Below are 27,680 nucleotides of genomic sequence, written 5' to 3' on the forward strand. Positions count from 1 at the left end.
AAGCATAAGCAGCAGCAGAAATTGCTAACATTCCAAAATGAGAGACCCTTCTAAAACAAAGCAAAACAAAAAACTTAAGCAATTAAATAAAGGAGAGATTTCAATTTTTACCATGTTTATTTTATAATCATGATTTCTTTGTCCTTATTAAGTGGATACAATTTGGGGAAATAAATACTCCCTTCCCTTTTTGTTGCATATGTACTAGTGGAGGAAAAGGGAATCGAATATGAGAGAATAGGCAAAGGGCGTAGGGCGCAGAAGGATAAAGTTGAGAGACAGTGAGTGTTTATACGAACCCTTCCATAAGCAGTACCAACCAACCAAGTATAAAGTTGACAACATGAGTTTTCTCTTCACGTGGACTTCAGAAAGCATGAGATAGTATGGAACCACATTCAGCACATATTAATTATACAGCATCATGGTGCGTGTTTTCTATCAGACATGATGTATATATCCTTTTTTTTTTCTCACTTTTTAAGCTCCATAGATGACACTATTCATGAAGCACTTTTAGTGTATTATTCGGCAAATATTAATTACGATCATATAAACCAATCTTGCTTAGCAGAAAGCACTATTAGCTGCCATGTAAAGGTCCTCCTTTCAAGTAACACTTAAATGTACACTTGGAGCTTTCAGAGGAAGTTCTTGAAGGGCATTCTTCTTTCAGCTGGGCATACAACCCATCTGCCACACTAAATGCAGATAAAATAAAGATCAAACCTTTGTTAAAGGTCTGCACATAAAAGCCCCTTGCAAATGTAGCCAGTATCTTGTCCAGAGAGTCATGGTAAAGGAACTGTTCTCTTTCAGCCTTTTTCTTCCCCCGTTTCCTCTAAAGGTCTTTATCCCAATGTCTTGGTGCTCCATAAGTGACTGTGAGGCAGAGCTGCCTCTGTGCTGGAGATGCCTGTCACAGAGAAGATCAGAATGTGCACAGATAACCCTGCATTCTGTTCATCTCATCAGTTCTGCCCAATCCACAGGGGTAAAAAATGGATGAGATTTGATATCTTCAACACCAGCAACTCCAGCACCAAGACGCTCCACAGGGTTGAACTGCAAGAGCTAAAAAAGAAGGACTTAGTGAGTAATAGGAATCCAACTGGTGAATCAAAGGAAAACAAACATATATGAACGGAAAGAACTGCTCAATTCAACCCCAGTGACAAGTGGACTTGATGAATAGCCAAATGACGAGATTTCCTTGAAAGGGAGCTATGTCTAACACCGCTGTAGCTGTGGGGTGGTAGGGGATATCTGCGTTTACGGCTTTCAACTGATTTTTAACATGACCTTGAGTAACTCACTTTGTTTCTCTCAAGCTCATATAGTATAATAGGACAGTTAATACCCATCAGTTTCCTATTCCAAAGCACATCATGATATTAATTAGATACTGTGCCAAAATCTGAGAGATCCAGTTACTCCTTTCATGGGCATGCTGAAAGAATGTGCCTTGAAACGTTCATGCATCCTCAAATTTTGTTTTCGCAGCTTTACTGAGAGATGATTTATATAGCATAAAATTCATCTGTTGTAAGTGTGCAATTCAATGATTCTTACTTAGTAAATGTAAAAAGTTGTGCAACCATCACACAATCCAGTTCTAGAACACTTTGATCACCCTAAAAAATTTCCTCGTGATGTTTACATTAATCGTCATTTCCATCCCCAGCCCTGGGCAAACAATGATCTGCCTTCTGTCTCTATAAATATGCCCTTTCTGGATATTTCATGTAATTGGACTCATAAAATATGTTGCCTTTTGCAGTTATCTTCTTTCACTTAGCATAATGTTTTTCAGATTCATCCAAGTTGTAGCAGGTATCAAAGCCTGTTCCCTTTTATTTCTGAGTAGCATTCCATTGTTTGGATAGAACATATTTTGTTAATCTACTCACCAGTTAATGGACATGTAGACTTTCCAGGCTGAGGCTATAATGAATAGTATTGCTATTAACATTCACATATATGTCTTTGTGTAAACATGTCTTCATTTCTCTCAAGGACATTCCTAGGAGTGGAATTGCTGGGTCATGTGGAATATTTGTTTAGCTTTTTAAGAAAGTGCCCAACCTTTCTAAAATAGCTGTGCCATTTTACATTCCCAACAGCAATATATGAGAGTTCCAGTTTCTCTACATGCTCACCAGCACTCAATACAGTCTATCTTTTGATTACAGACCTTTTAGTGGGTATTAGAGGCATCTTATTATAATTTTAATTTCTATTCCTTGGTGAGTAATGATGGTGACCATCGTTGGATGGCCTTCGAAGCCTTTCATGTAGCTTCCTTGGTGAATAATTTGCCCATTTTTATATTTACTGAGTTATAAGAGTTCTTTCTTTTTTTTTTTTTAAAGATTTTATTTTAAGTGATTACTTAAAATAATCAACTTAAAATAATCAATTACTTAAACCCAACGTGGGGCTCAAACTTACAACCCCAAGATCAAGACTCTCATGTTCTACTGACCTAGCCAGCCAGGTACCACTATAAGAGTTCTTTATATAGTCTGAATACAAGTCCTCATTAGTTACATGATTTGAAATATTTTTTCCATTCTGTGGCTTGTCTTCTCATTTTATGACTGCTATCTTTTGAAGTATAAAAGTTTTTAATTTTAATGAAGCCCACATTATCAATTTTTTTCTTTTACGGATGTTTTTGGTGTCATATCTAATAACTCTTTGCCTAACCCAAGATCATCAAGATTTTCTCCTATGGTTTCTTCTACAATTTTTAGTTTTGCCTTCCATTTTTCATCTATGAGCTACTTTGAGTTCATTTTTACATATGGTATAAAGTAAGGGTCTTAGTTCATTTTGATTTTAGCATGTGACTTGATTTTCCCAGCAACATTGGTTTAAAAGACTATTTTTCACCATCAAATTCTTTTTGCACCTTTATTGAAAATTAATAGACCATTAATGTAAGGGTTTATTTCTGGATTCTCAATTCCATTCCATTGATCTATATACTTATCTTTCCTCTAATAACACAGTAAATTTCCAGTTTGCTAAGGTGCAAGGTGAGATTTTCATTTGAGACCTTTCTTCTTTTCGGATATAGGAGTTTATAAGCCATAAATTTTCCTTAAGAACTGATTTAGCTGCATCTGATAAATTTTGATATTTTCTGTGTTTTGATTCCATTAAAAACATTTTCTAGCTTCTCTTGAGACTTCTTCTTTGACTCATAGGTTATTTAGAAGTGTGTTTAATTTCCAAATATTTGTGGACTCACCAGATCTCTGAATGAGAATTAAATTGTTATGATCAGAGCATGTTGTATGACTTAAATCCTTTTAAATACTGAAGCTTGTTTTGTGGTATAGCATATGATCGATCTTGGAGAATGTTCCATATACATGTGCTGAGAACGCATTCTGTAATCATTGTTCCATATATGTCAGAGATGTTTGATAATGTTACTGAAGTCTTCTCAGTATCCTTGCTGATTTTCTAATTTACCAAGCATGGGGTATTGAAACCTCCTTTTATTATTATTGGATTGCCTATTTACCCTTCAATTCAGTCAGATTTCACTTCTTATGTATAGAAGCTGTTGGTGCATATGCATCTATTGTACTGACCCTTTTATCCCTATGAAAATTCTGTCTTAGTCTCTAGTAAGTCTCTTGTCTTCACAGCTAGTTTGTCTGGTATTTAATAGAGCCACTTCAGCTCTCTTATGGTTACCATTTACATGGTTTATCTCTTCCCATCCTTTTTCTTTTAACCTATTTGTGTCTCTCATACACAGAAGATAATTGAATCTTACTTTTTTTTTAATCCAGTTTAATAACCTCTGCCTTTTGTTTGTCATGTTTAAACATTCGTATTTCATTGTACTTATTGGTGTGGTGGGTTTACATTTGCCATTTTGCCACTTGTTTTCTACATCTACTGTCTTTTTTTGTTAATCTTTTACAGCTGTCTTTCGTATCAGTACTTTTTATTGTACTATTTCAGTTCCTCTATTAATTTTCTTTTACTATATATTTTTTTAGTGGTTGCTGTAAGGATTACAATATGCATCTTAATTTATCACAATCTACTTCAGATTAATACCAACTTAATGAAGGTGAAATGTAGAAACTTTGCTCCATTATAGCTCCATTCCTTCTGCCCTTTGTCTATTATTGTCATATACCTAATATATTACTTCTGGATGTTATAAACTCAACAGCACAGTGTTATAATTATTGTTTCATATAATCTTACGTCTTTTAAAAGAAGTTGAGAAGAAAAATGAGGAAAAAATAGTCTTCAGTGACTCATGTTTTACCATTCCAGTTCTCTTCATTTCCTCCTAGAAATTCAAGTTACTATGTGGTATGATTTCCTTTCAGCCTAAAGGATTTCCTGCATTATTTCTTGTAAGGCAAGTCTAGCAATGAATTCCCTTAGTCTTTATTTGGGACTTTCTTTATTTCATCTTCATTTTTGAAGGATAATTTTGCTGGATAGAGAATTCTTGGTTGATGGTTACTTCCTTTCAGCACTTTGCGTATGTCACTTCACTGTCTTCTGCCTCCCACTGGTATTATTATTATTATTTTTTTAATGTTTATTTATTTTTTAGAGAGAGAGACAAACAGAGCACAATCAGGGGAGGAACAGAGAGAGAGAGGGAGACACAGAATCCAAAGCAGGCTCCAGGCTCGGAGCTGACAGCACAGAGCCCAACGCAGGGCTCGAACTCATGAACCGTGAGATCAAGACCTGAGCCAAAGTCGGACACTTAACTGACTGAGCCACCCAGGTGCCCCTTATTATTATTATTATTATTATTATTATTGAGGTATAACTGACATACAATGTTATATTAGTTTCAAGCATATGACACATTGCTTCAGCAATCTGACTTTACTCAATGCTTATCACAGTAGTGTAGTCACCATTTGTCACCATACAGTATTATTTACTATATTCCCTATACAGTATTTTTCATTTCCGTGACTTGTTTATTTTATAACTTAAAGTGTAAACTGTCTTCCATCATTTTTAATGGGAAGTCAGACATTAACGTTTCCTTGTATACAATGAGCGCTTTCTCTTTTGCTGCTTTCAAGAGCGTCCTCTTTGTTTTTGCCTTTCAACAATTTGACCAGGTATACCTTCCTAATTAAAGTCCATTGAGCTTCTTGGATGCATATCAATGTTTTTTTACCAAATTTGGGATGTTTTTAGCCATTACATTTCCAAATACTTTTGCTTCCCCTTTCTCTCTTTCCTCTCATTCTGGGACTCCCTGGTATATTTGATATTGTCTTACAGGTTTGTGTAGCCCTGTTCTTTTTCTTCAAATTTTGGGGCATCTTTTTTACAGATTTGATTATTTCTATCATTCTATCTTCAAGTTAATTGTTTCTTCCTTCATCTATCTCAAATTTGCTATAGATACGCTCTAATGAATTCCACCCCCTCCCCCCAATGATTCTTCATTTCAATTATTGTACTTTTCAACTTGAGAATTTTGGGTCTTTTTTTATATATACTTTATATCTCCTCATCAAGAATTTCTATTTGTTGATTCATTGTTGTCATACTTTTCTTTAATTCTTTAAACATGGCTTCCTTCAGTTTTTGAACATACTTATAATAACCACTTTGAAATCTGTTAAATCCAACCTGGGGACATTTAAAGTCAATTTCTATTGACCACTTTTTTCCCTGCACATGAGTCACACTTTTTTGTTTCTGTGTATATCATATAATATTTGTTGAAAATGGGATATTTTGAATTTTTATTTAATTTTTTTTTTTTAACGTTTATTTATTTTTGAGACAGAGAGAGACAGAGCATGAACGGGGGAGGGGCAGAGAGAGAGGGAGACACAGAATCGGAAGCAGGCTCCAGGCTCTGAGCCATCAGCCCAGAGCCCGACGCGGGGCTGGAACTCACGGACCATGAGATCGTGACCTGAGCTGAAGTCGGACGCTTAACCGACTGAGCCACCCAGGCGCCCCGAAAATGGGATATTTTGGATGATATATTTTAGCAACTCTAGAGCCTGACTTTGTTCCCAAGAAGACTGTTATCATGGCAGTTGGTTGGTTTGTTCTTTGTTAACTTGTTTCAGCTAGATCTGTATAGCTGCTTCTCCCACCACATTGTTACAAGCAGCTGTTGCTATCTCTGCTCATTCTTTTGTTTTTATTTTTGAGCTTCACTTCCTGGGGATCATCCTGTGTCTGCATAGCTTAAGTGTTCAACCTGTGATTGAAAAGAGGTTATATTCAAATACCTGAGCCCCTAAAGCTTGTCATCTGCTGATGTGTAGAACACAGTAAAAATTTAGGACACTTACAAATCTCCCTTGGTTTTTACTTTCAACTGGGACATCTCCTTGTTCCTGTACACACGCATGCAACCTCACAGTTGGCCCTCATGGCCTGCTTCAATCTGGAAGAAACTTCACACCTGACAAGCAGGGAAAAGAGAGTAGCCCAGGCAAAAATGCCACAGACTCCCACTCTTTCCCAAAGTTTGGTTGTTTTTCAAGCATAAACACTTTTCAGATTGTCCTGTCCCTTTGATCAATTTCCAGAGCACTGAAATGGCTGTTTTTGCCAATTCTGTCTAATGTTATAACTTCCTTTCTCAAGAGAGAATTTGCCAACTTCCTCATATGGCTATAGCCATTCAAATTTGAGAATATTCCTATAGTAAATCTTTTTTTTTCCCACAGAATTTAACCAACTGCAACTGTAAATCTTTAAATGACTTCTTTACATTAATGTTTCTATGCATTTAGGACATCCCACTATTCAAATTCAGCCAAAATTTCTGTTTCTTCTCTTTTTATTTTTATTTCTATTTTTTCTTTCATTCATGATTAATTCAGTTATTTGTATGAAAAATACCAATTGATTTCCTATTATGTGCCAGTCCACTATTTTTTTAGGCCTTTTCACCTGTATCACCAGCAGCGGCCTCACTCTTAACATTAGTAGCCCTATAATTCAACACATGCTTCAGCAAATACAAATTACTATATATTATGAAACACTGCCCTATCAGTACTAATGATAAACGTTTATGTGACACTTATTGTACACCAGGCATTATTTTAAGTGTTTAACATAGGTCAATTAATTTAATTCACAACTTTATGAATAACTACTATTCGATTCTCTCTATAGATGAGAGAACACAGATTCAGAGAAATTAAGTAACTTATTTAAGATCATACAAGTAGTAAGTAGCAAAGACAAGATTTGAATTTAGGCACTGCAGCTCTAGAATGCATGCTCTTAAACATAACATTACACTGCCTCATGAGTATGTAATCTGCAAATGCCAAGAACCTATTCACTGTAATATTACCAAACACACAGGGGCATGAAGCATATACTTCAAAAGACTGTATTCAATCTTTTCATCTGAGATTATTGTATCTAGCATTCAAAATCACTATTTATTAAAGCTAACTGTTCAAAAAATTTTAATATTAGATGTTGCTAAATCGTGTTAAGTGAAAAGCTGCTATTATAAAACAAACACTGTTAAGAATATCCCAAATGTATCAAATCCATTTTCAAAATCTGACAATCCATGTCTAACTGATTGAAATGTGGAAGGCATCACACAATTTAATATAAATTTAAAATATCAAACAGTGGTAAGAATTAAATATAACTATAGCATATTTTTATATATTTCGGTACACATAATAACATGTAAAAGTTCTTTCTTCTTGGGGCATTTGGGTGGCTCAGTTGGTTAAGCGTTCAACTCTTGATTTCGGCTCAGGTCGTGATCTCACGGATTATGAGTTCGAGCCCCACATCAGACTGCACTGACAGTGTGGAGCCTGCTTGGGATTCTTTCTCTCTCTGACCCTCCCCCACTCATGCACACACATGCACTCTTGCTCTCTTTCTCAAAAATTAATATACTTTTTTTAAAAAGTTCTCTCTTGTTACAATTGGCTTTTCCACTCCCATTCTTTCCAAAACATGACCTCATTATGAAATTCCAATAAAGGTTCCAATTTTGCCTATTACTAAAGTCAATTTAATTAGTTCATGAACTTTGCTACAAATTTGCAAATACAAATTTATAGGCAAAAATATAATTATTTTACCCATGACTATCTTGTTTATCCTGCCATTTTATTTACTTATTTCTTAAAGTTTATTTACTTATTTTGAGAGAGAGGGAGAGTGACAGAGAGAGTGAGAGAGAGAGAGAGGGAAAGCAGGGGAGGGGCACAGAGGGAGAGAGAGAGAATCCTAAGCAGGCTCTACACAGTCATGCAGAGCCCAATGCGGGCCTGAAACTCCTGAACTACAAGATCATGACCTGAGCCAAAATCAAGAGTCACCGCTTAACCAACTGAGCCAACTAAGCTACCCAGGTGCCCCTATCCTGCCATTTTAAATACTATACCAGCCTCAAGAGAGACCACATAAAGATTCTATTGCTCAAGCAAATGTGTCAGCCAGTGGCAAAACCAAAAAGAGTCACTGCCAGCCTCCTTCCTCCTAAAGAATGTTCAGGCAGTAAAGTTAAGCAATGAAGACACAAAAATTTGTTTCGAAGGACTTTTTCTCATGTAACATTTTTCAAGTGACAAAAGAACTGTGTCATAATTAACTAAATATACACTGTGAAGTACAAACATACATGTTCTGAGGGTTTGTAAAATGTAAGCATCTTCTTTTTAATTGCATTTAAAATGTAACTATGTCTACTCTAGCACCATTCATGTGACTGAGATGACTGAACAACAGGTACAGGGGATTATGAAGTCTAGGAAGAAAGCAAGGAGCTAGAAGTCCAAAGAGGGGAAAATCTCCCCAAAGCAGAATAACTATTTCCATATAAATCATTTTGTGATTTTTTTAAAAAAGTGACCCCTATGACCTGTGAGGTAGTGGAAGAGGAAAAGTCAAAATGACAAATTGCTAATCATGTCAAGAGACCCCTTTTCCCTTTCCTGATGATGTTTCCTCAACACGAATGGTAGTTTCCTTAGGCCAATGACAGAATGCTGATTTACTATATAATATAGACATATGTGTATTGGGGGATTTAAGATTTAACATACTTTAGGCCAAGATTCCTTTATAACATACCTTCCCATAAAGACAGGAGCAGCAGGCCTTTATAAATTAATGCAGGGAATTCTATTCTCAGTATTATATAACAACAACTTTAAGGTGAGAAACAAAAAAATAGCATTTGCTAGCCTTCCTCAAATTATTTACAAAACAAATATTTGGAATTTATCATGTTGTGCCACAACAAATAAGATGAAATCAAATGAGTAGCTGTCCTTTTTTCCCCATTAGAATGAAATGCGTTCTGTGTCTTTGCATTACCTCTTAATCCTTTTGCAAAGTGCTCAATGGTATTCGCATCTCATTATTTCCAACCTGGTTATGTTTCTTTCTGTGTTATATTCCCCGGAAAAATTTAATCTTCCTGAAGCACAACTCTGATCCTTTTATCTTCTGCCCCAAAACTCCAAATATCCATTATTATTATTTTTATTTATTTATTTATTTATTTACTTACTTACTTATTTATTTTTGCTGAATTGAATAGAATCACTCTTCCCTGGTTATCATGATAAAAGAACCTCATAAGAGAACTCCAACTTACCTTTCCACATTCATCTAGTACTATGACTCATTCCTACATTTATGCCTCCACTCCAGATAAACCAAGCTTTTGATTTCCTAATTTGGGTCTTTTGGACCAATCTTTTCCTTGCTGAAGCTGTTCGATCCACCTAGCTACTTCCCCAACATCCCACCTTGTCATGCCAAAATTTGAGGGCTCCACAAAAATATCATTCACTACATAAAAACTTTCCTAGTACTATCACCGTATCAGTTATAACCCCTCCTTATCTTAACTGGCCAAGTATTTTTTAAGCCTCTGACAGCTTTTATCAAACCCATCAGTGATACAGTTACTTGTCAGTCTTACCTCTATAGCTTATAGCACTATGTCTTGCCCATATTTGTGCATGTATTTGTTGAATGGAACCCAAATCACTCATTACTCTTCAAGAAAATACTAGGTCATTCTCTCCTTAATATATTCTCTCCTCCCCTTTTTCTTTTTTATTTTTTAAGTTTCGTTTTCTCTGATTAGAAAAATAATAATTCAGGTTTCATGAAACAAAAATGTTAGTTCTTGAACTTTTTCAAGTAACTTTCCCCCTTACGTTTCTCATAAAACTATAAGGATCCTAGGCCTGACAATTCTTGCTGATTTGCTGTGTGCCCATCTTACCCAATGCTGACAACCCTCAGCAGACTCACCAAAACTCACTATTCAAAACTAGAGGAACATTTTCAATGTGGGGAATCAATTTAAGAAGTTCACTAGAGTTCCAAGCCTACCTCTGAGATACTGAACTTTAATTATCAATAGTCTCTTTCTTTAAAGCCACCGAAAATGCATTAACTGACATCAATGCCCAACTTCCATCGATGAAGCTAGGAGTAATCGAACTCCGCAAGATTTTCTAACACCACTTTTCTGCAAAGCAACCTGAACTGCCTATTCCTAAGTTTCTAAATATGAATTAGAGATTAAAAATAGCCATTTAAAAAAAGAAAGAAAATAACCATTCATATGGTTACAAAATGGAATAGCAAAAACAGAGCAGCTCCAGACAAGCTAAAAATGATACTTAAATCTCACACCTATATAAATATATGGAATTAATTAAACATTAGCCTAGATTTTTGAGAAAAAAACACTGAAATACCAATAAGTTTTAACTGTTCTCTCTGACCTCACTAACACTTAAATAAAAGCAGAGGCCTAACCATGCACAGTATTAGTTCTGAATGTGTAATTAGTAATGAGTCTTTCTTGCCCAAAACTAATTTCTTTAAGGTTCTGGAGCTACGTAGTCAGCTAATTTGCGTGGTTGATATGCTTGGTCAATATAGGTCAATTAAATTACCTGTTGTATGAGTGAGCGAGCCTCTTCAGAGACACATTCTGGCATGTTCAAAGTAGTGTGAGTATTTATTCCTGCTGGATGGCACTCAACCAGAGTCTGAAACAATCAATCAGGTACACTTCTTATCCCAAGTAACATCATTTCTGTTCTATCACAGGATTTATGGACAGCAAAGTACAGAAAGCTTAACAACCATCTTCACTGGGGGTGTAGTGATCAACACAGCGTCGCCTAAGCAGTTTAGGACAAGGGCCACGAGATACAGAATATCTAACAGAAATGAAGGCAGTCATCAAAATCACATCATAAGCTTAGGCTTCTAGCCCTTTTCCCTTAGTTATACAGCGAACAGCTTATAATAGAAAAGCTAACATTACACAAGAAAACTAAAAAGGGAGTTGGTATCTCTGATTTTTTAATGGTCTTAAAAACCTTCTAAGTTTAGAACTGGTTAATAATAACGATTTCTACATTTATGGCACTTTATGATTTAATTGTATGTGTAGGTGATTTGTAACAATCCACAACAATCTTAAGAGATCAGCATTACTTGCATATTTACTGTAGAGGACTGACTACTTAGAAAAGTACTACTGCTCATTTCCTCTGTTTTCCTCCCAGGAGGCAATGTGCACAACACTCTATTAAAGTCTATTAACCTCAAACATCTTACTTAAAAGTTATTGATCAGAGGGAGTATAAATTCTGTCCTTAAGCCAGAACAGATAGGAAAAATTTAGTGTTGAGAATAAAGCTAATGTTACCTTTTATATCTACATTAATTTTCTAAAATGAGAATTCCCTCCTGGTTTCCAGCAAGATGTTTAAAACATCCAGAGAATTCTAATACATCCTTACATGAACGTTACAGACTTAACGCCGTCGAAACTGCATCATAGAAAATGGAGAGAAAGAACGTTTCGTCATCTTTCTGCACACTCACACTATGATTTAATGGAATCTGATCGTTTAGTCAATGTAATACAATCCACTTTTTTAAAAAATCTGGAATCTTGATAAACTTCCATTTTTCTGCTTTTCTTTTTTATATCGAAGGTTTCCCTATTTCCTCCCTGATCTAACAACTGAAGGCAAAGGCTAAATGCTCTCAATTTGAAATCCAGGTAGCATCTGGGTAAACTTATTAAATGTCCAGGTCACTGCTCACCTTGCCAGTAAGAAGTTCAAAGAGAACAGCACCCAAACTCCACCAATCACAGGCTTCCGTTTCTTCTGTGATTGCTCCAACCTCTAAACACACCAAAAAAGGTTGATATTAAAATTCCAAAGGTCAATTCAACTTTCAAAATTAACATGTATTAGCAAGGTGACCTTTTTAATGCTGAGAGAGCATATACTAAATACTACTGGGCTTTCAAAATTCCTGAAAGTTACTTATCCCCTTTGGTCGGTCACCTACTGTGGTTGCATTTTTTTTTTTTTTTGATGCAGTCATATATTAAACTGAGACATTTGTTCTTTAGTTGATAGAGGGACACCTTCAAGAAGCTACACTTAAAAGTTATATGAATCTACGAGATCAGCATTTTGCTTAATTTTTCAAATTCAAGAAAGTAGAGCCAACTCTACCTCAGGGGTCATTTTTTGTTTTAGAAATAAAGGCTCTAGGTTCAGAAGGAACTTCAAAAATTATTTAAACCAGTAATTATCCTTTTAATTATAGATTAGAAACCAGAGAGGTGAAATGCCTTGTCCAATGTCATATAGTAAATCAGTAACAGAACTAAAACCTGATTTATAGTACCATCCCTTTCCTACATAATCAATTGTTTTCAACTGAAGAAGGAGCATGTGAAATGCAAATTTACCCATGTTGATACTTAGAAGTACACACAGACAGGTTAAAGCATTAAGCCCTAAAACTACCGGTTAAGGTAAGGGTGTGTTCAGGATACCCACAAATATCAACACAGTTTTCTCTGCGTTGTCCCTGAAGTTCCTGAAATGTAACAGTTTTCAGGTATCACCTTGCAGGTTTCCCCACAACTCGGCAACTGCTCCTCACTTCACCAGTTCTTGTAGGGCTTGTAGCCCTCGTAGCCCTTGGGTCATGTTTGATGCCTTCCTGTCCTTTCCTAAAGACATTCAATTAGTCACCAAGCCTGTCAATGTTTGCCCTTTCACTTCCATTTGGCCAACAAAACATGTTTATTATTCATGTGCAGGGTAACCCACAAATCATAAAAATACTGTTCAAAAGTTTTTAAGTAGTTAGGTTGGAACTTGGAAGTAACTGAAGTGATGCTCACGTGCCCAGCCTTTTAACCAACACTTAGTAAATCTACTGGGGGGAAGAAGCACAAACTCACAAAACAGCTTTAGCTTTAAGTCTTGGAGCAAAGGTCAGGTGGACCAGAAAAAGAAAACAGGGGCGCCTGGGTGGCTCAGTTGACTGGGTATCCAACTTTGGCTCAGGTCATGATCACATGGTTCATGAGTTCGAGTCCGGCGTTGGGCTCTGTGCTGACAGCTCAGAGCCTGGAACCTGCTTCAGATTCTGGGTCTCTGGCTCTCTCTGCCCCTCCCCCACTCACACTTTGTCTTTCTCTCTCTCAAAAATAAACATTAAAAATTGAAAGAAAAAGAAAACAGAGCCATTCCTATGAAAATACTGAAATTCTTCCTATTCAGCATCTTCGTTCATATCCTGGCACCTACCCTCTTCTTCTGGAACTCAAGTGGTCTGTGGAGAACTACATCCCTTCACACTAGCTCCTGCCCAGGCCTTCCTCTCATGACATGCTCCGTGCCAAATCGCAACCTCCGTCCTCGAACTAGCTGCTCTCAGCCAGGTGGTACAAAGCAAACATAGATATTTAACTACTTGAAATATTGTGTGAATGACCAAAAGTCTCCTAGTCCTCCTGATGCCACGTGCATCTAGGAAATAGCAGCTTGCTTGAAAAACTGAGAACTATTTATCTAACAATAGAGACTTAATTATATATGCATTGTATATATATTTGCATAATGTGTGTATGTGTATGTAAACACACACACACATCAATATGATGGAATACTATTACACGAGCATTTTAAATGATATATTCATGCAAAGTTTAAGCCTATAAGTAAATGGGTATATTAAATTTTAAAAAACAAGCTAGAAAACAATAGAATTCTAATTTTAGAAGTATATGTTTGAAAAAAAGACTAGTGAGAAAATACGACAAAATATTTTAGTGATTTACCTCTGAGGTGGGGAGATGTTTATTTTCATGCTTATACTTATGAACCTACCTGAACAGCTAGCTAAGTTGTGCATTTGAAAGAGATGACATGAAACCATTCGCCTGTGCTGGTGCAAGAAGATGAAGCTATGCAGGCCAGTCCTCCCTAAGAGTCCGCCTACGTCCTTTCCCCACAGCAGAAATGTATTATATACCAGAGAGAGCAATGGACTAGATATCAGGAGTCCTGGGTTAAGGGCCCTGAGGAATTCACTTGATCTCATCCAGAACAGAGGGTTGGAAGAAGGTTAGATCTGAGGGCCTGTCAGCTAAATTTAGCTCTAAACTCTATGATTTTGATACTCAAGGATTTTCTAAAATAGTGATTCTCTTAAAGGACAACTCCTTGGGAGATCTCATTCAAAGTATTTATGCTGCCTTTCCCAGATTCAAATTCACTGCCCCCACTCATTTCCCAACCTCCCTGTAGAGAGCCTCTGTCACCTTCAGAAGCATGCTCTAGAAACTTTAGGAAGGGTGTAAGTTATTAGAAACTTAAGAAAACTAAAAAACAAAAACAAAAACAAACAAACAAGCAAAAAACCCATAGTCTAGTCATCAAATATAACTTTTTGCACATTTCCTTCCAGTCTAAAGCAAGCAATGGACTACATCATTTCCCTGTCCAAAATTCTGAAATGGCTTCTCCCTGACCATTAAGTAACATTTAGATGCCTTGCTTACTCAGGCATGTATATATCCCGGCCTCCGTAATGAGTCTCAACCTATCATATTCATTCAACCAACATACATAAGCAGTACGAACTAGGCACTATGCTGGGTGCTATTCTTCCACATAACTCCATCAGCTGGCTACATTGCTAAATCATGCGAAACGAAAATCAAGGTTAGCATAGTTAATGGTTTCATTATTTTAGTATCTTTTTGTTCAAGAATTTATTATTCTATGTTCTTCAATCGTATAGTAGGAAGTATATATTTCTTAGTTTTATAAAGGCGCTATCTGTTCACAGCTCAAGACCCAAAATGACTGATCAGCCATCAAGTCTCACATTCCATGTATGAATGTTGCCTTGCTCACAGTAGGCACATATTGCAATAATGACAGTTACAACAATGAAACAGCAGCTAACATTTATTCACTACTTACTATGTGTAAGGACTGTTCAACATTTTATGCAAATGATTTTAAATTTCCAAACTTACAGAGAACTTAAGTAAGTTCTTATGATGACCTTGGAGGAGCAAGAATATTGCATTTGTGTGTCCAGGGAAGAGGAACATCTGACCCAATCAGCTCAAAGAAAATTGTGAAAGTTAATGAGATAGTTTTACAGGGTCTAACAACACACCCTAAGGAGCTCTAGACTAGCGCCACACTCCAAGCCTCTGCTCATGAAGGTTTCCTACTAGAATTAAGCAGAGGGCTGCTGAGGTAAGTCTATGTAATACAATCAATGGCTAACATAATTTATAAAGGCACCTTTTTATTCAGTGAAAAGTCCAAAGTGCCATCGCCAGTGTACCCTACCCAAGTGAAAGCTACCAGGTTATGTCTGTTTCCCGTATCACTGCTGGGAATGTGCACTGGGTGAAATGTACCACTATTGGGGGAAAAGGGGCAATGGGTGGTCCCTGAAGTTACCAGATAAGCATAGTACATCTTCCTGAGCATCAAAGGATTTCATATATGGGGGGGTGGGGGGTGGAGGAGGGAGGAGGATATTGTTTTACTATTAAGGGAAACACAGATCTATTCAGGGACCACAATGTAAAATTTGCATGGATTTACAAGCTAAAAAGACTTCAGAGAAACTTCAGGATCATATTTCACTCGTCCCCTGGGGTACCCATTCCATACCACCTCTACAGTCAGAGGTACTCGGGTAGAAAAGTTTGAGAGGTACGTCATGAGACAGACAATGTGTATCCCTTTACTGGTTTCTATGAACTTGCTCAACGAAGGACTCTAAGAACTAGGTTCATTAGTTTTATGCTGCTTTGAAATCCCTCTCAATTTTCTGCCAGAGAAAGATAAATAAACAGGTAAATAATGACCAACACACTGCTTCAGATGTGGATTATCACAGTGTTTGGTGGGCCCCAATCTAAGTGAGGCAACACAGGCAGTACAGTACCAAGAGACCCACCCAGGTCCTAAAGCCAATTACTTCCCACTCTTCCCTTGGCTTGCTCTTCCGTCCAGGAGGCACCTGCCAACTTTAGTCTACTTCTTGTGTCCCCCATTTCTTTCTCCATCTGTCCTTGATCTTCCCCTCTTCTTTCTTCCACTGACAGCTGGCTTCTTTTCCTCTCCCCTTACTTCCTCTTTCTTCCCTCCCCTTGGTTGTCAATTGTTCAAGCTTTCTGACTTCAGGTCTAGAGAGACTGCTGACATCCACTCTAAGAAAAACTGCTTCTGAAAGGATGAAGGTGCCTAGGCTGAATGCCATCTTTATTCTGATTGGGCCAGTAAAGAAGGATAACAACTTTGAAAAGGCTTTTTTTTTTTTTTTTTCATGGAAATCTGGAAATAAAGACACCAAACAAGTTTTAAATCCACCCCCTTAACAATGCAGCTTGAAGCTCTTCAAAATGACTTTATATTAAGCAGGGATTCATTAATTAACGTGAAACTGACATCATGACCAACTGACCTTGGTTTTCACAGATGACTCTAAAATACAACAAAGAGCTCTGTATTTAGGTAAGATACAAAGAAGAACTTCTTAATGGCCAGGGAATTTATATTATTACAATAACTAGAGTAAGTTCTTGTGGAATTTCTTCTTTAGGATTTTCAAACAGAATTCTCTTTTTCTTTTAATAATCAGGATGCAGGATTTTGGATGCCTCTTTAATATGCTTTAAGGACCAATCATTCTTATATTAAAAAATAATGATATACTCTGAAATTATACTGCCAAAAAGAAGCCTGAGATTGTGTGACTGTCAAAACCATTGTTCTAAAACTGCTGTCCTTGCAAAATCTACACAAAAACTTTCAGTATAAACCAAGAGCACTGATTTATATACAAAGCTACATGATGACTACCACAAACACTAGGTGAACAGTCAGGTGTATGTACCTAACAAATAAATTTGTGAGGCTGTTTTTAAGTATAAACACAGTGAAGCTTAGAAATCCCTTTAAACTCCTATGTTGAATGTTTTAAATCTCTGGGGGGAAAAAAACCACAAAAGCATTTTAAAGGATAAATTTACCATTTTTGTGTCAATTTCCAAATATTTGTCCTATTAAAAACCAACGGGTCAAGTTTCTGCACATGCCCTTCCCCTGCTAGGATACTCTGTATTTGCAATTTCCAGGGTGGTAAAATAGTATCTTTATTCTCCACAAGTGCAATACTTACCATAGGCAGGCAAAGTGATGGAGGGGAGAACTAAACTATTCCCTAAGAAAATAAACAAATTCTCAGATTATTCCCACAGAAACTCAAAAAGAGATGGTGTTATCAAAGAATCCCAGATTTTTGTCTTTGAATCAAAGAAATGTATTGTCATTCCACCATTTGACCCTGGCTGAGTATGTCACACTGAGCTTACTCTGAAAATGAGGACAGCCGGGACCTCTAACATTCTTTCTACCTGTAATTTTATGATCCTGAAAAGTGTTTTCAAAAGCACTCACGAGCCTTTCTCAAAACTTCTCCCTCCATTAACCTAAATGCCCAAAGAATGGGATTATGCTAAAATGACTAGCACTCCTCACACTTCTTTCTATCCACCGTCACCGCTCTCTTTCCCTAAGAGATCTGGTGACAAACGAATTGCATCAGTGTCACTCAGTGTAACCATTCTCATCTTTTAACGTCATGGAGACACAGAATTGGCTCCAGATTAGATTTCAATCCATCGAAAAATTTTTAAGGACATCAAATACGTGAGAACGGTTTTGTAAAATTCTAGAATTCTCATTTTAGCAGTATCGATTCTCACATTCTGACACAATATAGAATCTCATTGATTCATACTAATGATTCGAACTATATTTCACAAGTGAATAAACATGTTTAAATAAAACAATAAAGGTATCACAACATAAAATGTGCTTTGTCTACCTTTTGTCTTACTCATGTTTAACACCTCATAGAACACTCTTCAACAAGCCAAGACATTTTTCAGTAAAACAGTGCTGCCTCGGTAACCCTTATTGTCAAAGGGCTTGCTAAAACATGCAGTAAGAGAGTTTTACAGCCCTTATGATATTTCCTGAGTCTCCCTCTTATAGTCAAAAATAATAATGTTAATCTGACCCCAAAATAAACCTTGCTCTTGAAAAATACAGGAGCAAAACAACCAGAGAGCTTGGACTTAAGAAATCATAAAATATCTATACCTACGCGAGAAGTGAAGAAAAAGAAGCCAAGTATGCACTCTCAGACTTGAGGAAACCTGAAAGACACTAGAGAGTGCTCGATTCGGCAGCACATATACCAAAAGACCCTGGAGAGAGCATGCAATCCCAGCATTACTGAAATCACGACATATACCTAAGTACAGGTAGAGAGAGGCCTTGCTTTTTAGGATTACACAGTTTAAACCACACACACGCATTTGCCAAAGACAGGACTCAAAAATAAGCAAAGATAATGTTAAGACTCTGCTGGAAATTGTATAGAATTTGAAAAACCTGGAAAGTGCATGTCAAACTCCCGCTTTAAATAAAGACCAACCTTTCTACAAAGCTTCACAAAGATGAATCACCTTGCATTTTAAGCAATTTGGTACCCTCAACATCGCAAATTCAGAATTTACTTTTCTTTAAGGGTCTGTAACTATTATACTGCTTGGTCAGTAAGGGAGTCTGACAGTCTACGTTTAGTTCTCTGATGGATTTGATAAGGCACGCTTCCAGTCTGAGGCCATCACTTGATTCTGTTCTGTGGTTTCTCACCAAGGGACCCACACAGGTCATGTCACCCTTCCCTGGACCCTTTTACTCACAACACAGTTGCCCAGACCCGCTGCAAAACCCTCCAGACAATTCCACAACCTCCCTCTGGCAGTATGTTCTTCTGTTGCTATCTTCCTTATAGGACACGGTAGGAAATAGAGTAAATTTTCTTAGTAGTTCACATATAGAGAAATTCTATTTTCTTTATTATTTTATTTTCAGAATAAGTATTTAAATATTTCTCCCACTTTCTTAACTATACTTGTTAAATAAACAGAATCTTAGAAGCCTCATTTCTTTTCACTCTCAAAGTTCTAGTAACTGTGGAACTCTTATTAAAAGATCATATAAAACTCAGTAAAAAAGTTGCAATGAAATTGCAACAATTGTTGCAAATAAAGTATTTATGTAATAATCAAACCAACATTTAGATGCTGGAAGAATCTGTCACATAAATGATACAGCACTTTATCCAAATATCAGAATGATGGAACAATTTTAAAGGCACAGATCCATGCAATAAATTAAAATGATAATCAGTAATAAGCATATTTGGGGGGCAAAGGGAGATACAGTTTTCTAATGCCACAGGGTTTAAAAAAATTATGTTAAATATCTGACTTTAAGGATTCCAATTCTCACTTTTAGAAGAGAAACATAAACAACACAAGTACCTTATTAGCTTTTACGGTAAAAGAGAGATCTTTGGTGAAGAAGACAATATAAAAATTAATTAAGCCACAATGGCCTCCGATAGGAATAGAGAAAAGTGTAAAAAAAAAAAAAATCTGATCTATCATTAGTGACATACTTGGACCAAGGAAAAGAACATCTTTCTTCGGCAATGAGCATTCATGTCAGCTAGGGCATGGAAACATTAGTACTGTGTTCCTACACAGACAGTCTTTCCCTGCAGCATCTGTTGCTAATTGAAAGGGACTAGAATTACAAAATTCTAGTCAATTTCTCTCACCAGCGCTTGCTGTGTATAAAGATTTTCTATGCAGGGGCTGAGCATTAGTCTTCCACTACAGCTGATGACTAAAGAACAAAGAGAAAGAAACACAGAAGAAAGCATTTTTTTTTTTTTAATCCAACAATATATGGAACTAAATGGCAAGAAGAGAAACAGCTAAGCACATCTTTTGTTAGTTTGGTAAATTACAATTCTGTAAATACAACTATTCACCTGTAAAGGTCTATTAACATTCCAGTTAACCAACTGTATACGTGTTCTGTTTGGGTAGTCTCTTTGTTTACACAGGTCTTCAAAATTAATTATCGATACTATACCAATTATGTCCCTTATTTCTAGCTCCTAGGCACAGTGTCTGGAACACAGGAGGCACTTAATAAATGTTTGTTGAATAAATAGATCCTTCTTGTGTTCTGTGGCACTGCTCATTCAAGGCATTCAAAGCTTCTACTAAGGCCTCATCACATTCATTTTCCTTAAGTTCCATTGAGCACAGAGATCTCCATTCAGTCCTTTCGTACTTTTATATATGGTAGGCTAGAAAGTTTCAAACATTATCTAAAGCACACCCTGGCTGCTGAATGAAACACAGATTAAAGCAGGGTGAGAATGGAGGTCAGTCAGCTGATGACTACAGTAGTCCAGGCAAGAGATGACGGTGGCTTAAAGAGGGTGGTAGAACAGACGCCTTCCAGGGCACTTCTCTGCAGAGCGCAATGGCCGCTACAGTCTGCTCTGACATGGATAGCATATGACCAGGGGAAAAGCTGAAGAGCCCTGGGAGCAGGAAGAAGACAGGATTGGGAGGTAACTCATGGTTTCCCACGCCCCTGCTCCATGTGAGGAATCCAGGCGCACAATCACATGAAATGTGCTACAAATGTGCAAGCTGGCTACAATATCTGGCTGCCAGTCTGGTGAGATAATTAGTATCACTATTGTTTTTAATGTTATCAAAACCAGTGCATCGTAGGACATCTACACTACTTAGTTTTCCCAAGGGTATTTATTATTTTAGATATAGAGACGATTTTTTTAAAGTTTCCTCAAACAAGACAAAATGTTGCAACTGAGAACAAAACTAAAAGCCCTATCAACCATGAGAGTGAAATTTCATTTTAGTTCCAGGTTTGAATTGTTTCTCTAATACCTATAAGCTAAATGATCAAAGTTTAGACATTTAAAGTTTAAAAGTCTGAAAGTGCACAACTGTTCAAAGAGAACACATATTTTAAAGGAAAGAATATGGACAGAAGAAAGGTACTTGCCTAAGGTTTCACATCTCTTAGGCAGATCTTAATTCTCAGAGTAATAGACTAGCTAGAGCCTGGAATTTGCACGTTTGTAGCCTATTATTTCAAAAGAGCATTTTGCTCCTTTTTTTCATATTTTATCCTACTTTAGAAAACGCTGGCTGCCCACTTCTCCATTCTACATTCCATAAAGTCCTCCAACATTGTGCTCCATTGATTATTCAAATGCCACATCTGTTGAGGAGCGTATATGAACTACTTAAAAGTTGTCAGTATCACGTGACTCGAATTCATTCGAATATTATCCAGAGAAGCCTGGTGACAGAGGCCAACACTTTCCAGAGAGAAGAGTCTACGGCAGCTGGGGCTCCGCTCTTCACAGCACCACACGGTGACAGGAGAAGCGTGCTGCCCTACCTCACACACACTAGCTTCCCTGGCTCATCCCAGGCTCTAGCCTTGCTTCCTGCCACCACCTCATTATTAATCCTTTGGTTTTCAGGTATTTTAATTACCTGAAGCCCTGGGCCAGTTGTATTGTGCAGACTTGGGACGTAAAGACACATCCCACTCAGAGAATTCAGGCTAGGCTTGACAAAATACTTAATTCTGCTTTTCTACCACTACCCAGCTCTGAATTTCTTGTTGTGGGGGTGACCTGGCAACATGTTCTGAGCATCCTGCAATGATCTGCGGAAGTTGGGTCAAAACTCCTTGATTTAACTTGATTCAGCAGTCCAGAGCCAAGAATTACCTGCTGGAGAGAGTTTATAGGTATCATTACACTACCGTCTTCTTGTGAGATAAAATAAGAAGTGGGTAACTACCATATGACTTCTGGTTGACTGATTATAATTATAATTCTGAGCTCTATACAATCTTGCTTACTCTCTCACCCTGCATTTCTAGTAGGGAAAAAAAAAAAAAAAACCAACAGCATGCTCCATTTTCCATTGATCATATCACAACAACTCCATTCTGAATAGCCATCGGGTGTCACAGTGTTACCCAACCAAAGCCATTAAAGTTGATTGATGAGAAAAAGGCTAACTGAAAATTGTGAAGATGACAGATGCAGCTCCCCCCACCACCACTGCTGTTGTCGTGTCAAGTAGGCAGGGCTTCGTGCACTGCTATTAAAGGGGCTCAAGGAACTCCGTTTGCTTTGTCATCCATTTTTTAAAACCTTAGCATTTTTAAACATTTATTTGAGGGTAGCATGTGTGAATAACTGCTCAGAAGGAGTAAGCCCTGGTTACTTCAGGGAGATTCAAATTGACAAGATTTTGCATGGTATAGGACCTGATGACTTGGTCAAAGGAGCTGGCCGATAGCTCTGGTGCATGATGTTTAAGACTCAGCATTATCTCTTCTGTGTTAAGTATCAGAGGCAAAAGATAGTTCTCTTTCTTCTTTATAATAATATACTAGTGAGGCCAAGTAACTGAATAGTTGCCAAAAATCAACTTAGACCTGAAAATCAAAAAGCAATTACAATGCAGCTATTACTCAAAACCACAAGTATCTAGTCTCTTGTTCCTCTTCTAAAAAACAATCTGCCCAAGATAATAAAGAAAAAGGTTTGGAGCAAATAAGAGGTTAAGGTTAACTTCTTTTTAATAATCTAAAGGTTGAGGTGACCCCCCATTCCCCGGTATATCAGGTACTATTACGAAATGTACGGAGATCTTGTATTTCACCTCTTCCGTATGAAAATATTACTAGTTCTTTGACTCTTACAAATTCTCTAGTTCTAATGGATGAAGAATTTCTTTTCATGACAAGAGCTAATGTGCTATTCACTAAGGTGCCAAATAGCAAGGATGGAACATTTTGCTATTACTCAGCCTCATTCCCACTGGTAGAGATAAATCACAATCTGTCCTGATGAGAGAAGTATGATTTCAGAATGGGTCTATTTCAGTATGGAGTGACCTTAACACAGAGGTGAAGGTAACTAGCCCATCACTGGGGGATGTGTGGAGGATCCAAGATACATCCTACCCAGGGACGGATCCCGAGGTTCCAGACCTTCAAGCCAGTATAAAGCAACTCTTTAATCTTTCCATCACGAGGGGTCTGCCTGAACAAGGTAAGATTTGCGTTGACTTGAAGCTCTTTTTGCTTATCCTAATATGACTATACTCATGGCACAAACTTCATCAGTATACAGGGATTAAGTGTATCAGAGAATTTCCCTCAGTGTAAACTTTTCACTATTCTATGGCAAACTTGAAAAGTTACTGGTTCTCCCAAAGAAGATATAGATTCGGTCTTTATGACAATAAGAACTAAAAACAAAGGATTAGAAGTACTTGCTAATTGTTAAAGGAAAATGTTAAAACATATGTACAAGAGAGTTACTGTTGAAGTTTTGCTGAAGGGTAAATCAAACAAAAGAATCAGTGTTTGAAACATAATGTTTAAATATTAACCACAAATATTTTACTCTTTTCAAAATTATTTCTATAGCTCCCTCTTGCCTTTTTCTTCTTTCTCCTTTGGGAAAAAAATTTTTAAAAGCCTACACCAGGGATACAACCATATTTCCTGGTTAGACCATTATTAGTTCAAACTATGTATCTATATTCATTTGAGTTCTCTCTCAACTTCACATTCCTAAAATAGATCACTCATGCTTGCTGAAGTTACCCAGGACCCAAACATTCTCAGATCCAAATGATTCTTTCTTCTTTAAACAATTTTGTTTGTGGAGAATCTTGGCAATCAAATTTCACCCTACTCAAAAAGTGTCTTGGCTTCTCTCCTCCATATGAAAATACTTTCCATAAATCCCTCATTTCTGCATAATACATATTATATAAATACCTTACAAATGAGTACAGGTATACACTTAGAAAGTCCTCCAAGTGAAATAATTATTTTAACCCTACTAATATTAGACAAGAAATCAGTATGTAACCTTGGGGGAGAAATTCTTGCCTTAATAAAATAAACTTGAATTCTGACTGCATTTTGTGTAAGAACAGTATTAGATGATTTGACATCTGTGATATTTTTTATACCCTACAAATCTATTTGGCTAGTGATAAATTAAGGTCTAGGAAGTCTTAAATAACATGCCCAAGGTCATGCAATGAGTTAACGGCTGATGTGGGACAAATATTGAAGTTTGGTCATTCTTAATTCTGCCTTAATATTCTAAATCTTAAACTTAATGATGGCCTCATGATATTTTAAACCATCCATGGTCTGAGTCCTAGATCTAATTATCAAATACATAACTACGACATAGAGTACCATGCTTAAAAAAGCAACAAATGACATGTAAGACCCATTTATGAAAAAGGGCAGAGGAGACTACCCCCAAAAAATATATTCATAGCCTATTTGATAAAGTCAGGCTAGAAGAGCAAAGGGTGGTAGTAAATAAATGTCATGCTCTAAAACTGAATTTTACAGATAGTTTCAGCATGATTTTTCTATGTTTCACTTTTCACCGTCAGCTGTGAGCTGTTTCCAAGTGTGAAATCGCCTAAGAGAGGAAGCAAAGCTGTCATTTGACATCTGGGAGCGTGGAGATTGGGCTGCAGTAAAAAGCATTTTGGACTCTTCAATTTACACACATATTCACCTATAAATTCTCAAGTCTGAAAAGTATTCAACGAGAAATATCAATGTAAATTTCAAGCATTTATAAAGGCTCATAGTGGAGTGGAAAATAAAGGTGAAGGACACACTCTGATAGGTACCATATCAACTTGTGAAGACTGGAATGAGAAACTTAAGTGATTCAATTAGCATAATAACAAACATATCAACAATTTTACTCACTTGCCTTAGATTGCATATTAAACTTTCAAATACAGTCTTTTGTGCTTTATATGCTTAATATTAGAGGTTCTATTTCCTAGCTGCTTTTTTTTACGATGAGAGTCAAGACTTAAAAAAATACTGGTAAAAAAAAAAAAAACTTTCTTGACACTTTATTCTTCCTTTATACTTAAAATGCTGCAACAAAAATTTATTCTACATTATGGTAAATCGTTTCAATGATAAAGCACATAAAATCCTTTGTGTGTGGTATACACAGATACAGAAAGAAAATCAGAGTAATGACAAGGAAGTCCTCTAGAGAAGAATAATCAATTTACTCCAGTTTTTATTCTATAACCTCTCACAACGAAAAACAGGAGAACCTGTCTGTAGGGCTCTTAATAAAGTATCTAAAAAGCTCCCAATATGGAAACCAGGCAGTGTTATGTTTATATTCCTATGCTATACCATCTATTCCCACTCCGGGGGTCTGTTTCTTTACTCTCTGTCTTCCTGAACTCTGTCCTGTGTTTCTCTGGTATGAAAGGAACCCATTTACCATGAATGATGTTTATTTAAAATACAACCTTTCTAGAGAATCATCCTAGATAATCTAAGGATACAAAGTGAACCTAAAAGGAATGATTTCTACTTTGAAAACAGGGCTGGGTTTGATCAGTGAATTCGTATTCTCAAGACCCTCTTGATAGGCCTGCAGCTGCAGCCATTTATTTGCTGGCTTTTTCACAGATGTAGACAGAGAAAGCTCATTGGTTTTTGTCTTTTTGTTACTGGACTTGTTTTCCTTAATATAAAAAAAGTGGTAACTTTTTAAAAAAGTTCTTCAGGTCATTGTAGAAACTTGTGAATGTCAGATATCCTTGGTAGTATGCAGTGCTGAAACGACCATGACTTTTTAAAATCTAAGATCGCAAAGTTGGCAGAAACTCTACTTAAATAACAGAAGGTGATCATTTGCATTTCAAAATTTATCTATCTTGCTTTTCCCCTCAATTAGACCAAAACATGTTGATTCACAGGTTTCTGTGTGTGTGTGTTTTCTTTTTTAAACTTATTTATAGAGCAGAATAATGGCCCCCCTGCTAGTTTGGCATGTGCTCAAGTTTCTGTCCGTGTAAATCGAATCTGTTACTGGAAATTTTTCTCAAAATATGAAGGCACATCATCCACAAGATGAAAAGATACATTGCTGATATTATAAAGTACAGGGCAGGTGGATAATGTTTTTAGGACAAAAATGTGATAAGGATTCCCAGGAGGGAGGAGTGGTCGGGGTAGAGGCTGCATGCTGTTTAAACAGAAGTGGGTCGTTCTCATCACGATCTTATGACAACTTTACTTTCTAACCAAACATCAGCTGCTGGACGTGCCTTAGAGTTACTCGGACAATAATACTAAGGTTAGAATTAGAAAATGGAAGGGCAGAGGTGATGTGGGAGAGAATTACTGCAACCCTTAGTGTTTCTAAGAGTAGAGCAAAAGATGACTAAGTACTCTGTGTCCCCACGTGTTAATGGATTTGCGACTTTTAAGCATTGAAACATTAGCATATTAGCACTGTTCCCACCCTTTGGGGGGGAAACACTATTTATAGTGTTCATCAGTAGCACTGCTGTTCACTTTTGAAACAAACAGTAATTTACAATTTTTGGTTCCAGTTCCCCTTGCATTGTAAGCTATGTGTGGGAGAACCCGGACACTTAACGGAGTTCTGTAACTCTGGGTTTACAATCATCTACATTACAAGGCTAGCTCTACTTTTCAGTTAAGGCCATTACTGGTTTTATTTTCCCCTGTTGATGAAACAAATTAATAGGTCCCAAAAATAGAAGAGACTTTCTACATTGTTCAATGCATGATATAATGCTAGGGCACTTTTGCAACTCACAAAGCTTGAAAGTACAATTCTTTCACGCAAATAATTAAAACAAAGCCCTTCTTCAGACAGCTTTTCTCAAATGTTAGTGAAGGACAACCTGGAAAATGACAGCAAAAATCCATTAATGGTAGACCGCCACCTGCTGGTAAACTATGAGAACTGTGATTTGTGGGGAAAGGTTTAAAAATAAAAATAGGGAACCGATCTGGATTAAATTTGCTGTTTCGAGTACACAAAATTAAAAGTATCTATTTGTTGATGAATGTAGTATAGTTTTGTTAAACACATATTAAAATGTTCAGGTGGTCAACATGCTGTGAATGTTAAAGTAAACATCGTACGTTGAAGAAACAATTCTGCTAGAACGCCAAAGCATAACCTTACAGTTTTCGAGAAGAAAGTGACAATAAAAATATTCCTATTTTTAAGGAGTCAGTTATAAACACTAAACAATGCCTCATCACATCTGGTTTGATGTGAGGTTTATCCTGCACTTCACTTCTGGATTTAACAGGTTTCATCTAAAAGAACTCCCAGATTTGGAGCGTGTGGGTGGTTTAGTTGGTTGAGTGTCTGACTTTTAATCCATGCTCAGGTCACAATCTCATGATTTGTGAGTTCGAGCCCCGGGTTGGACTGTCAGGCTATCAGTGCAGAGCCTGCTTGGAATTCTCTCTCCTTTTCTCTCTGCCCCT

At 36.9% G+C, this 27,680-nt stretch overlaps 1 protein-coding gene across 5 annotated transcripts in view; it reads right to left on the reverse strand.

Moving 5' to 3' along the window:
- The window catches only part of RPS6KC1 (ribosomal protein S6 kinase C1), a 215,574-nt gene that overhangs the window by 37,094 nt on the left and 150,800 nt on the right, over positions 1-27,680 (reverse strand). For 2 of the 5 annotated variants that reach the window (XM_049634159.1, XM_049634158.1), the window contains 3 exons: positions 12,118-12,200; positions 10,950-11,045; positions 99-1,074 (listed from right to left, as the gene is read on the reverse strand). In XM_049634159.1, the coding sequence (XP_049490116.1) occupies positions 964-1,074; positions 10,950-11,045; positions 12,118-12,200 (290 nt within the window). In that variant the 3' untranslated portion in view covers positions 99-963. Of the gene's footprint in view, positions 1-98; positions 1,075-4,557; positions 6,440-10,949; positions 11,046-12,117; positions 12,201-27,680 lie in introns of those variants that run through there. The other 3 variants (XM_049634156.1, XM_049634157.1, XM_049634160.1) reach the window with 2 other exon arrangements.

Source organism: Panthera uncia, chromosome F1 (assembly GCF_023721935.1).
Source record: "Panthera uncia isolate 11264 chromosome F1, Puncia_PCG_1.0, whole genome shotgun sequence".
Taxonomy (NCBI): Eukaryota; Metazoa; Chordata; class Mammalia; order Carnivora; family Felidae; genus Panthera; species Panthera uncia.